Source organism: Megachile rotundata, chromosome 3 (genome assembly GCF_050947335.1).
Source record: "Megachile rotundata isolate GNS110a chromosome 3, iyMegRotu1, whole genome shotgun sequence".
NCBI lineage: Eukaryota > Metazoa > Arthropoda > Insecta > Hymenoptera > Megachilidae > Megachile > Megachile rotundata.
Genome location: NC_134985.1, coordinates 7,099,559 through 7,112,438, shown reverse-complemented (window position 1 = coordinate 7,112,438; position 12,880 = coordinate 7,099,559). Strand labels below are relative to the sequence as shown.

Sequence of the window (12,880 nt, the reverse complement as noted above, 5' to 3'; positions counted from 1 at the left end):
ATTACGAATCTCAATACTACTTATTTCAGTATTTAAAGAAAAGTTCCGAATATTTTTTTACATCTTATTGACTTTCGTCCTGAAACATACAATCAAATATTTAAAATTTGTTTGTAATATTCATATCTGAATTGTGCTTTCGAAAAAAGTGTTTGCAACCAAATATTTGCGAACAGTTTTTATATTATGTTTATATAACATTTTTGTATTGCCTTTGAACGATTTTTAAACATATATTTGCGTATTTGCGAGATACGTGGATCCAGAGCACGAGATTATGCGATACATTTTATTAAAAACCAAACAAACAGAAAGATTAGACCTAAGGATTGAGTAAAAAAAAACTAATTGGCTGAAAGGTAGAATATATGCAAGAAATATTGCAACCGAATATTGTAACTCGCATTGAGTAACATCTTAAAATTTCTATTAAAACGCTAATGAAAATGTGAATATAATGAACGGATCATATTATGTAATAATACAGGAAATTTTAGTTTCAATTACTTATTCAAATAATAATAGGATAAAATGATTATGAAATGATTGCTGGCTATGCGTGTGTGTCGCTAACTTTATGCTTTATGCAGACCGCGCATTAAACTCACTGAGCCGACGTATTTTGCATGCAGTTATTTAGTGAAAGTGCCATATACACTGAAATTTCAAAATTTTAAATTTTTGAATTTTTGTGTATTGTAATTTTTGACGTACTGAAGCTGATTTACTTAAAGAATTTGAAGTGCATTTTTTTATATTAATCAGATGGTTTAGGCAGATTTTGTGAAAAAATCTGTTTAAAAAATTTGGAAATTTGGGGATTTGAGGAATTGGAAATTTGGGAATATTGGAATTTGAGAATTTGGGGACTTGAGGATTTAGAAATTTCGGAATATTGGAATTAAAGGGTTTGGGAATTTTAGAAATTCTGGAAATTTAGGAATTTTGGAATTTAGGGATTTGGGGATTTAGGGATTTAGGGATTTAGGGATTTAGGGATTTAGGGATTTGGGGATTTAGGGATTTGGGGATTTAGGGATTTGGGGATTTTGGTATTTGGGAATTTGGAAATTTGAGAATTTGGAGATTTAAAAATGTGGGAATTTTGGAATTTTGATATTTGGGGATTTAAGAATTGTGGAATTTGAGGATTTGGGAATTTTGTAATTTTTGAGAATTTGAAGATTTGTATTATGAAATACAGTAATTTTACAATCACATAAAAATATTAATAGTAATGTCAAGAATGAAAATGACAAATATACATATAAATTCGTCGAAAAAGTGTACCAAAAATATTAACATTGCAGTAATAATTTAATTATAACTTTAACGTTTTCAAAATCTAACTAAACTATTTCCTAGATAACTTGTGGTTTATTTATGTATTTTATTCAATCCATTCACAAGTTTTAAACGCTATATGAAAGTCAAATGGTGATTTCTACGAAAAGGTAATTGTCGAGATGCGACTGCGTTAACGCCGATCGGCGATATGCAAAACCGTAACTTGTGCATTCTGTTCAGTCTGAATAAAACGATTCTAGTCACGCTTCGATTGAAAAAGAAACGCAGTTTAAATTGTTGCAGGTGAAATCTATCACTCGTACAAAAGTTTTCAGTTTGCTGGAATTTATTTCACGTTGAACACTGTGCTTGCTAGTAAAAAATATATTACTTACTAAATTCGTAATCTTGTGTGTTACAAAAACAAACGGAATTTATATTAACTTTCTATAAAATAAACTAAGTAAATTTTTCAACTAAAAATAAATAAATAAACTCTATATAATATATAATAAACTATATTTTCAATTTTGTATTTTTATAACAAAGAATTTTTATAGATTAGCACTGTCACTGCTGATGTACGATGCATATTCATTTTCAAATTGACAATAAAATAGAATAATAAATAAATTATGGGATATAAATTAATATAAGGTGAAGTGGGGTAAGTGCAGACTGGTTTTTGTAAAGTTGATATTTAAATTACTAGTTGATATTTAAAGTACTTCCAGCTTGCTATGTAAATACTTAACGCTGTCAATATGGGACGCTTTGCACAATTACTACTATTTAATTAATATTAACTAGGACCTTAATCTTCCTTGTACATTTTGATTTTGATAGAAAATTGTTTAAAATGTCAACTATTCTGCACTTTCCCCGAAAATGGGATAAGAGCGTAACTTGAAGTTAAATACTTTGAAACTTTATTTCATGTGCAATGGGGTAAGAGCAGAATTATTAACAAATCAGCTATAAAATGCTTTTTACTACATTATGCAAGTACTCTATACTGCAAATAAGTACTCTTAGCTGAAATGTAAAAGAGGATATAGTGAAACAAAACAAGGAAACAAACATTACAAATGGAGAAATTTCGCTCATATTGTAATAAAAATAGCCTGTATACACACTTGCCCCGTTTACGAACTTACCCCACTTCACCTTGAACAATAATTCTTTATCTCGAAAGAAAACATGTTTTTTACAATGCGGTTCAAACAATTACGAGGTTGTTTTTATACCATAATGGGTTAGTAAGAGTGTTATATGAATGAGGTTAGTAAGAGTGCTGAGTGAGTAAAGTTGGTATGAGCGAGATATTTTATAGATTGGTATGAATCCTAAAAAAAAGAGAGAATCGGGGATTGCCGGGGTTCAGAGTGTGATTTGAATGTGAAAAATGTCCCATTGATATATTGAAAACGAATTAAATATTGATATTATATCTGTTAATTATTAAATATATATTAAATATTATATAAAAAGAAGTCATCAATATTTTTGCCCCACAGCAATATGTTTTATGAAATGTCAATTATTAATTTGTAATTTTTAAATAATTTTTTGTATTTATTTTCAAGTCTTATTATTTTTAAATATTATTATTTTCAAGTCTTATCGACTTCAAAAGATTCAGAATCTACTTTAATGAATGCAACATTCAGCTACATATAAGTCATATTAGTCATTTATTTTCTTTGAAGTAGCATGTCGATTGACCTTCATTCAAATCAAAATAATAAAAATAAAAATCCTTTTTTTTTAAAGTCATTTAACGTCGCATTAACTACTGGGTTATTAGCGACAAAAATGTTTTGATTATAGCAAACTAATTCGTATTTCCTTGTTTTTAATAAGGGAAGCATCATAACAAGATCTTCAATTTAAAATGAGACGGCTGAAGACCGGTTATTTGACCGGTTTGATGGCTTCAGTGTTAAATGGAAACGTAGAAAAATACAGTGGCCAGAAGATGTCCTTGTTCTTTATTCAACGTTTGAGCCGCTTATTTTGAAAGGCAAATTTATTATTCTGAGGCAAGTTCGTTGTTATTACGAGATATTTATGCATTTGTATTTCGATAAATTTAACAATATTGCTAAGCACTAATAAATAATATAGTATATTATGTTGACTTGAAGCGATTTCTAATAAACGAGTCTCACCGTTTATGGTCTGTAGAAACTCTGATTTTAATGAGATGATCGAATAACAAAGAGTGTGAACGTTCAAAATGAAACTATGATGTGGATGATTTTCGTGTAGAATGCGTCACGTTACGTTGGCAGAATGTGAAGGTTTAATTCGTTAAATAATTTGAATAAAATAGAATGTTCGGATCATCTACATGTATTTCTATTTCTGCTAAGCTCTGAAATTACGATTAATAATATGATATTGAGCTGTTTTCTGAATTAATATTAGTAATTAATAATTGGAAATGAAATTATTAACTGGAAGGATTTTTTGTAACTTTTGTGTAGTGAATGCTTTATTAAATATTAATACTTAAAATAATAAACTAAAATTATAAAATATTTACAACTTTTAGATGTTCAGAAAATAAGTATTTCTAATATTTCGCCAGCATTATAGCTAGTTTCAAGGATCTAAGAAAAGGTCATCAATCTTTAATTTTATTGAACTCTTGTTAGATGATTGCATACTTTCTAATAATTTCTGTAAAATATTAAGGCTTGTCACTAGACAATATTAAGATTAAATATACATTTATAAACTCCGTTTTAATGCATAAAGCTAAAAATTACTCAAGTTACATTAATAAAGTGTAGAGGTTTTATTAATATTTATAATGTACAATGATAAGTATTTCATCGAAATTATTCTTCTTTATTTTAAAATTTCATTTCAACATGAAAAAATATAATGGAAGAATCTTGTATCCATATTCTAATTATTTACAAAAGTTTAGTACTATATGAATAATATTTTTTGTAAACTTAAAGCAGCTAAATGTAACTAAATGTATCTTTACTTTATTCACTAAATAAAGTCTATTTATTGTTACTGTTAACCCCTTGTTATGTCTGTCTTTGTTGTACACATAACAATTATCATACAGCAGTAAATTCGTTGTTATGGAAATAAGATAGAAACATTTCCGCGAATTGAAATTGTTCATTATAGTTCCATACTACGTCTTCATTGCGTACCTTGAAAATGTAGATTTTTAATTAAACAGTAAAAATAAATAAGGCTGTAAATGCCAAAACTAACAAATTTTTTATTCATTTCAATGTTATTTACTGGGAGAAACATTTAAAATTTTTGGCTCATAAAAACTAAGTAATTATTATAATAAATATAGTAATTAATTTTTAGAATAATGCTTGCATCCATATTTCTTAAGATTGATTTCATATAGACACCCTCTATACAAAACAAAAATTAATGTTTTAAAAACTGAGGATTACACCTTTTTTTATTTCCATTCTTCAATTATTTCGTTATATATCTTCAGAATTAACAAATGTCTACACCTAATATTTCAATTACAACATTAAGAAACTGTATAATATCCTTTACAATCAAATTTTAAAATGAAAATGTGATAAGTAAGCTTATTTAATAAGTAAGGTTGTTGTGCATTTATTATTTCAGAATACAGATCTCCATTCATTAAGTCCAATATTTGCCAGATCTTTTTTATTAACAAAATGATTCGATGTTCATTAAAAAATACATTTTTCATTGCTAAAGTGTACTGTACGTTTATTCAAGACCCACAACGTCTGCCTAATTACGAATACACACAGTAGCACTTGCTATTATAATAATATTGTCCTTCATTATGAATGCATAATTCTCTTTGTTCCAGTCCATTAGGCAGCACAAATAATCGCACGAATTCTTAGAAATAAATTTACATAAATTTGTTTTTTTGCACGACACCTGTTGCGCTAAAAGGTATTTCCTGAAATTCTTTTCATTTTGCGTCGCCACAAATACGAAGTTAAAATAGTGTAAAGTTTTATTAATTTTAATAATTTTAAGCGTCTTGTTGTGTCCTTAATAAAAGATAAAATTAACACTTAAACTGTGAATAATAAATGTAACAAAATATTATTAAAATGTATGTTAAAGTTAGTTAAAAAAAAAATATTACCTAATAAAATTTTCTATCTTTACAGTTAGTCAACCTATTGAATATAAATTCTATATAAGGTTCATTTTTTCTTTTCGAGTTAATTTTTATCAAATGCAAGAAAAATACTAAATTATTGTAGATGAGTAAGAATTGTCATATTATCAATAAAAATATTACTTGTATAATATCTAAACTGAAATATAACAAAATCTAAGAAAATATTTGGCAAGATTTGTTAAAAATAAAAATACTACCTAATAAAATTTTCTACCATTCTAGTCAATCAATGTGTTAAATATTATAATATAATAATATTAAATATTATATTTAAGTTATTTTTCTTTCCTAGTTCAAATTTACCGAATGCAACAAAAATACCAAGTGCTATTGTAGATGATAAAAAGTTGTAATATCATTAATAAAAAGAAAATATTTGTATAATATCTAAGTTAAAATGCTTTTTCATAGCAGTAAGAACTACTGAATGAAAATGTAAATAGAAACTCATGCTTCCTGAGTACATTTATTTACGTATTTCTCTTTGAAGTTGATAAATACATCGAAAGTTTGATTAATGGTTCTGCCATTTTGTGCAGCGTATTTCCTTGCATTTTTATATTCAAGACTGAGAACCACTTCTTTTATTAGTATCGTACGTTCTTCAGGAACGGATTGACGGATGTACAGAAACCCCATTGTATTTTTGTTGCATAGGAAACAAAGTTATCATTGATGAAGTACTTACAGTTTATCAGTACTTTCTAAGAATTTTACTGAGTTTCAACAATTATACCAATTGTAATAATTATACCAATCGGCGTGTGAAGTCACATTAGCTACTTTCATTTTATGTCCTCTCATAAACATTCATATTTCATAAGGAAATATTTCTAATTGTATTACAAATTATTGAATAATTTTTTTGTAATGTATAAAAATCTTGTAAAACTTTATTTAAATTAATCAAGAAATTTAAATTCATCGATGTAATTTGTAACTACTTAACTGTGAACTTACATATTTTATTTAAAATATCTTTTTAATTAGCATTTGATACAAATTCAATTTTATTTAATAATTTATAGATGTCATTTTTATTTAATGATTTACAGATATCATTTTTACTTAATAATTTACAAATATAATTTTTGTTTCATAATTTACAGATGTCATTTTTATTTAATAATTTATAGATGTCGTTTTTATTTAATAATTTATAGATGTCATTTTTATTTAATGATTTACAGATGTCATTTTTCTTTAATAATTTATAGATGTCATTTTTCTTTAATAATTTATAGATGTCGTTTTTATTTAATGATTTACAGATGTCATTTTTCTTTAATAATTTATAGATGTCGTTTTTATATAATAATTTATAGATGTCATTTTTATTTGATGATTTACAGACGTCATTTTTATTTAATAATTTACAAATATCATTTTTATTTAATAATTTACAAATATCATTTTTATTTAATAATTTGCAAACATTATTTTTATTTAACAATTTATTAATAATTGTTAGATGTATTTGATAACCTCTAAGAACAGCCGCTAACATTTCCTCCCACAAAAATACCAAAACAAATTTTCAGTTTGCAACAAAATATATATCCCAACTTGAATTTTCTTTCATTATTACAGAAGAATGCACATATTTTGTCAGCAACAATTTAAACCTTCGTGTTCTAGATTGTTAGATAATGAGTTTTAAACTAGGCAACTAATTCGTGCTCACAAAGTGTCTCCGGTTAGTTTAAAAACAGTATTAGCTTTAATCACAACATGCGTAGTTTGTCTTATTTTTCGCAGACCAAACTCAAAGAAGATTCTCGCAGAATTTTTCCCAGAAAAGTCAACTGTTTCCTCGACTCCTTGTTAAGAAATTACTCGTCACTGACAATGCATTTATTTACAAGGAACGGATGTGCATACAAGCATCCACTGTAAATGTGAATTACAAATCATTTACGTCCACTGCAATCTTCATCCATAAAATAATTAAAAGTAAATAATGCGTGTTTTAAAATTAAAAACGCGAACTATTTTTTATTTTAAAACACGCATTATTTGTATCACTCTATTAGGAAACCTTACGCAAATGCTTTCCACTTAAATTGCACCTGTTTCTATCACACTTTCTAAGGTCAAGGAATTTGCAAATTCCAAGAAAAGACGCAAATTAAAATAACAAAAGTTATATGCAGAGAAAGTGTAGCACTGTTTAAATTGCGGTTTATTTTCGCAGTACCGGTTATTTTATTTTGTAGAAAAATTTATCTTGTCATTGAAACGAGTTCCAAGCTCGTTATCCTTATTCAAGTTAATGGAGAACATCACGATCACGGAACTCACAAAATGTAAAACGCGACAAGTACTTTTACCCGAAGTTGTCCGACTTCTTTCGTTTTTGCGCGCGCGATTTAATCAATCAAGCAAATAAACGAGCAGCCGTATGTGCACGTGATTTGCACAATTAAATTTATCCAGAAACTTTCACGGAAGTGCACCGCACGGATTTCCGCACTCTTTTATGAAAGACCCTCGAATAACGCTCTCGATTGGAAACATTTCGAAGGTAACACGATTTTGTCATGCAATAATTTATTACTTCCGTTGCGCTATGAAATATCTTGATCTACCCGTTCTGCTGTAATTCATAAAATGCACTTGATATGTAGATTAAACTTCACTTTAACCTTTTTTCGATACGATTACGACTCAATTTTTACCCTTCGAATATTTCGTAACTTTTGTGTAAGTTTTTGTTTTAATTTTTTCGATGTTTAGTTTTTAATAATAGATTTTTATGTACACATTTTTATTATTATGGAATTTCTTGAACTTTTTAATGTTACTATCATTAGATTCATTCATAGTGAAATTATTAATAAATTATAAAATTGCTTTTGAAAATTATTATTGAATCTACAATATAACCTTTGATTGACAAATTAAATGTAATATTATGAACTATTATTTAAACTGATATCATAAACGTCCTTGTAGCACTTTGAGCAAACTATTAATTTAATTGATTTTATTTTGTAAAATATATTTAATTTTCATTATCCTATAAATATATGAAATGTATTTATTATTTACTATTTTATAAATATATAAAATGTATTTATAATTTACTATTTTATAAAAATATAAAATGTATTTCTTCTTTATTACTTTAAAAATATATTCAAAATAATTATTGTTTATTATTTTGTAAATATATGAAATACATTTATTATCCACTATTTATAAATATACAAGATATATTTATTTTTTATCATAATTCACAGGTGATTTTAAATTAGTCATTTGCGTCACTGTTCAAAATCTTCTATGCAGTTCTATTTTCTCTCAAACCAAACAACAAATAGAATCGTATTCAAATTTTTATGCCAGCTCATTTTATTCTGCTAATTGTGGTTTGCACGACGGTAAACGTATCAACCGCGAACTCTTGCCTGAAGATCAGAATACAATCTACAAAGCAATAATAGTAAGATTTACATTATATAACATGACCTATGTACTATGTAAATACAAGAAAAATAGAGATTGCCAGTTACACGCAGTATCCTATATCCTTTGTTAAAATTTTCCCACTAATTAGCTCGGAATTATTTATGAAACATCTTCATCGAATATTTGAAATAACTTTCCGTAACTTTGTTTACCGACCTTGACACGCAATGGTCCTTTTTAAAAAGAGGTAATACTGTTATCGGAATAATAAAACGTTGTAGTCAAAAGAAACTAGAACGTAATAGATTATACAGTTAATTATTAACGATTCTGATCGTTGCAGCATGGTTATGTGTTAGCGGTACGATCCTTATCGATGCTTAAACAATACCATGTCTCGAAGTCACGCACCATGTTGAATTATTTTCAAACTGTGAACGCTATCTGGCACGTTTTCAACATCAAGTTGGCGTCTCTTGTCTCGTTGTCAAACACATTCATTGCGGGATCAAACTAACAACTGTTTCCAAATGACAACTTTGAACAATTAACTGATGAACAAAAATTTAGGTTACTTTGAAAGTATGCTAATAATGCTTTTTAGATATAGTGTATATTGTTTATTATATTTGAAAGTTAAAATTTGTTCAAGCAAATTTGACATATTCTACTGTTTAGATATTTTAGATATTTAATTATTATATTGTGTATAATTATTATTATTTCCAGATAATAAATTGATGTAAAACAATTTCACTATGAATTAATATTATCTCCAGATAATAAGTAGATATTAAATAATGCAACTTCAAAGGGTAATATTATTATTTCCAAATGATAAATGAGATGACAAATATTGTCATTTCTAAAAGTAATATTATCTCCAGATAATAAGTAGATATTAAATAATGCAACTTCAAAGAGTAATATTATTATTTCCAAATGATAAATGAGATGACAAATATTGCCATTTCTAAAAGTAATATTATCTTCAGGCAATAAGTAGATGTTAAATAATGCAACTTTAAAGAGTAATTGATTTCCAGATAATAAATAAGATAACAAATATTGTTATTTCTAAACGTAATATTATCTTCAGACAATAAGTAGCCATTAAATAATGCAACTTCAAAAGTAATATTATTTCCAGATAATAAATTAGATATCAAACAATGTCACTCTGAAGGTAATGTTATTCTCAGCTAATAAATATCAAACAATGCTACCTAAAGTATTAACAAACCCAGGTAATAAATTAGAATTTATCAAATAATGCTATTAAAAAGAACCATATTACCCCCAGAAATAATTCTACTCAAAAAACTTCAGGGGCCAATGATCCTAGCAGTCGAGGTCCTTATAAAATCAATCAATCGAAATTTCAACTTATAAAAAGAAATGAAGGATATTTTCCTCACCATCTGTGAAATTGCACTTCCCTATTCACATATCAATCCAAGTGACAATACACAAGATTAGCCTACTTTAAAAGCATATATACCGAAATCTAGTGTCAAATAGGTCCAAAGCTAGACAGTAAAATGCATCGGTCAGTTTCCGATCAGACCAAAAACTTTTCCAACAGACCAAAATTTTTCCAACAACAAATCCCTCCAGTTGCCTTTCATGAAAACAGATTCGTTTCCCCAATTTGTCCAGGTAACGGTAATATCTCAGATTTGATGCTTACCGGTGGTGGTTCGGCAGAGGAGTAGACCTCGCTGGGGGCGTAATTGCTGTGAGGCGGATGAGGCATCTTCTCCGAGACAACGGCTACCGTGGCCAAAGAATCCGGTTGTTCTTTCTCCATCTTCTGTACCTGTATCGGACACTGATTGACAACCGGTGTTCTTTCGTGCAAGGACCCTTCAATGACGATAAATCCTCTTTTTCTCGATCGACGAGTACACTCGATGTCGATCGCTCGGCGAATCGACGAGCAGTGAGTGCCCGGCACCGTCTGACACCGCTAGCTTACCGTTACCCCCACCAGCTGTGAAGCTAGTGAACCTTCTGGTACACCTTTCTGATGGGTATGTCTTCTGGTACCAAGGTGTACCTCACCGTGTTCTCGTTGTCGGACTTTCTAAACACCGACCACGGCCTGTGCTTGTGTGTCCGTGGGCGAGACCGAAATGTGTACACGTGAATCCGCTGCCGCTAACCAACCTCGTGTGGGGATCAACGTTCAAACACGAGTTTTGCAATGTTTTTCTTCTCCTCTGTCCTCTTCAGCCATGCCATCCTTCCTCGCTGTATTCCATTTTTCCCCTTCTTTGGCAAAATTGCAGCAACGAACCCTGCAACGAAGACGAACTTGTTTTTGAATGTACAACTCTCGCCGATCGACTTTTATAGGACATATGGTTGTTTAACGTATATGCACACGGAATTGTGAATGTACGTGGATAGATTTGTGGCAAGAGTGGCAGAGGTTCAGTACGTGTAGCCGGTGAGGCATTTAAAAGTTTTCACCTCGATCGAAGTGGCTAAGTTCTATCTTTATTTATGATAAAAACGTGCGTTTTCGAAACAATGACATCTTTGAATGTTTGTGGAAGATCTATGGAACGGATTTGACTTGTTGGAGGTTTATAGGAATGAGGTAATTAGTTCTGTATGACGAATATTGGAAGTAGAGACTTTGTCTTGCAAAATTTAGTAATTATACAAATATTGTGAATATACAATAAATTTACGTTTAATTTATTTATAAAAATGTTCTTGAATGGATAGTGCAACTACATGCGATGATTCTTTATAAGAATATGAGTGAAAAGTATTAAGTGACTTATTCGCAGCTTCGTTTTTAAAAAAATTTTTGGGAACTCTTCAAAATTTTTGTTATCTTATTAATTTAATAATTGATGACTGTTATAAATTAATACATATTGTTATTAATACCGTCGAAATATCTTATTAGTTAATGTCTTTCGTATTTTTATTCATGCGTGTGTATATTAAATACTTTCTAATATTTACCCTTGCTTCCCTTGCTAGGGAGCTCTTCAACCCCCAAACCCTAGCCATCTTTCGATACTTTTGACAATTTTTCTCGAGGTTTTGACCCATTTTAAGAAAATTTAATTCTGTGATAAAAAGTCGTATCTGTCATAGTTCGACCTGTACATTTTTACACGTGTGTGAAAGGTTAGATATAGTTTTATAGTATTTTGATTTCTTAATTTTCAACCAAATTCATTTTGATTTCAAGAGCAGTACATTTTAGCAGTATTTAGTAATTTATACTATCCATCAATTATTAACAGTAATCCATTAAATACTTAATTATGAATTATAAACAAATTTCTATCGAAAAATGTTCAAATTTAATTTTCTCGAAAACAAAGCAATTATAGAAGAAAATCGTTATGCCGTGTTCTCCACTTATTAATTTATTATGTTAATTCAGCACTATCAGAATGCAATTATCACTCATTTTGTACAAAAGTGTAGGTGATTATGAAAGCAGAATAAATTAAAATTCTTGTTAGAAAAATTGAACTTTCCTCTTACTTTGTATTATATCGATTAACTTCACTATGTTATGGAAGAATTTTTGAAAAATTTTTGTAAATAAAATTTTTAATAATGTTGGTCATTGTATGGTTGATATTTAGGTTGCATGTATTTTTGCAATGGTCATTTACTAATTGTTTAAGTTATTTTTATGTAATATAAATGTAGTATGTCAATATCCAAAATATCTACTTTTAGACGTATAAGTTTTCTAAATCTTGGTAAGGTTATTTTTATTTAAAGAAAATATTTTCAAAAGTATTTAATAATAAATTACTACAATATTACATAAATATTCTTATGCTTTTCTTATTTAAAACATATCGTTCAAATGTTATGTTTACAAAAATCTTCTACTTTTCAAAAATAACTTATGTTATCATTTACCATACAGAAATAACTTAAACAATCGTAATATCTTTTAACATTTCCAACAGATCAACTTTAACCCAAGAATTATCTAATAAAATATGAATCAAATACGTAGGATTT

General features: G+C 28.2%; 1 protein-coding gene across 1 annotated transcript in view; it reads right to left on the bottom strand.

Moving 5' to 3' along the window:
- The window catches only part of LOC100878568 (uncharacterized), a 58,495-nt gene extending 47,671 nt beyond the window's left edge, over positions 1 to 10,824 (bottom strand). The window contains exon 1 of the mRNA XM_012290954.2: positions 10,560 to 10,824. Within this exon, the coding sequence (XP_012146344.2) occupies positions 10,560 to 10,679 (120 nt within the window). The 5' untranslated portion in view covers positions 10,680 to 10,824. The remainder of the gene's footprint in view (positions 1 to 10,559) is intronic.
- Positions 10,825 to 12,880: the final 2,056 nt, after the last annotated feature.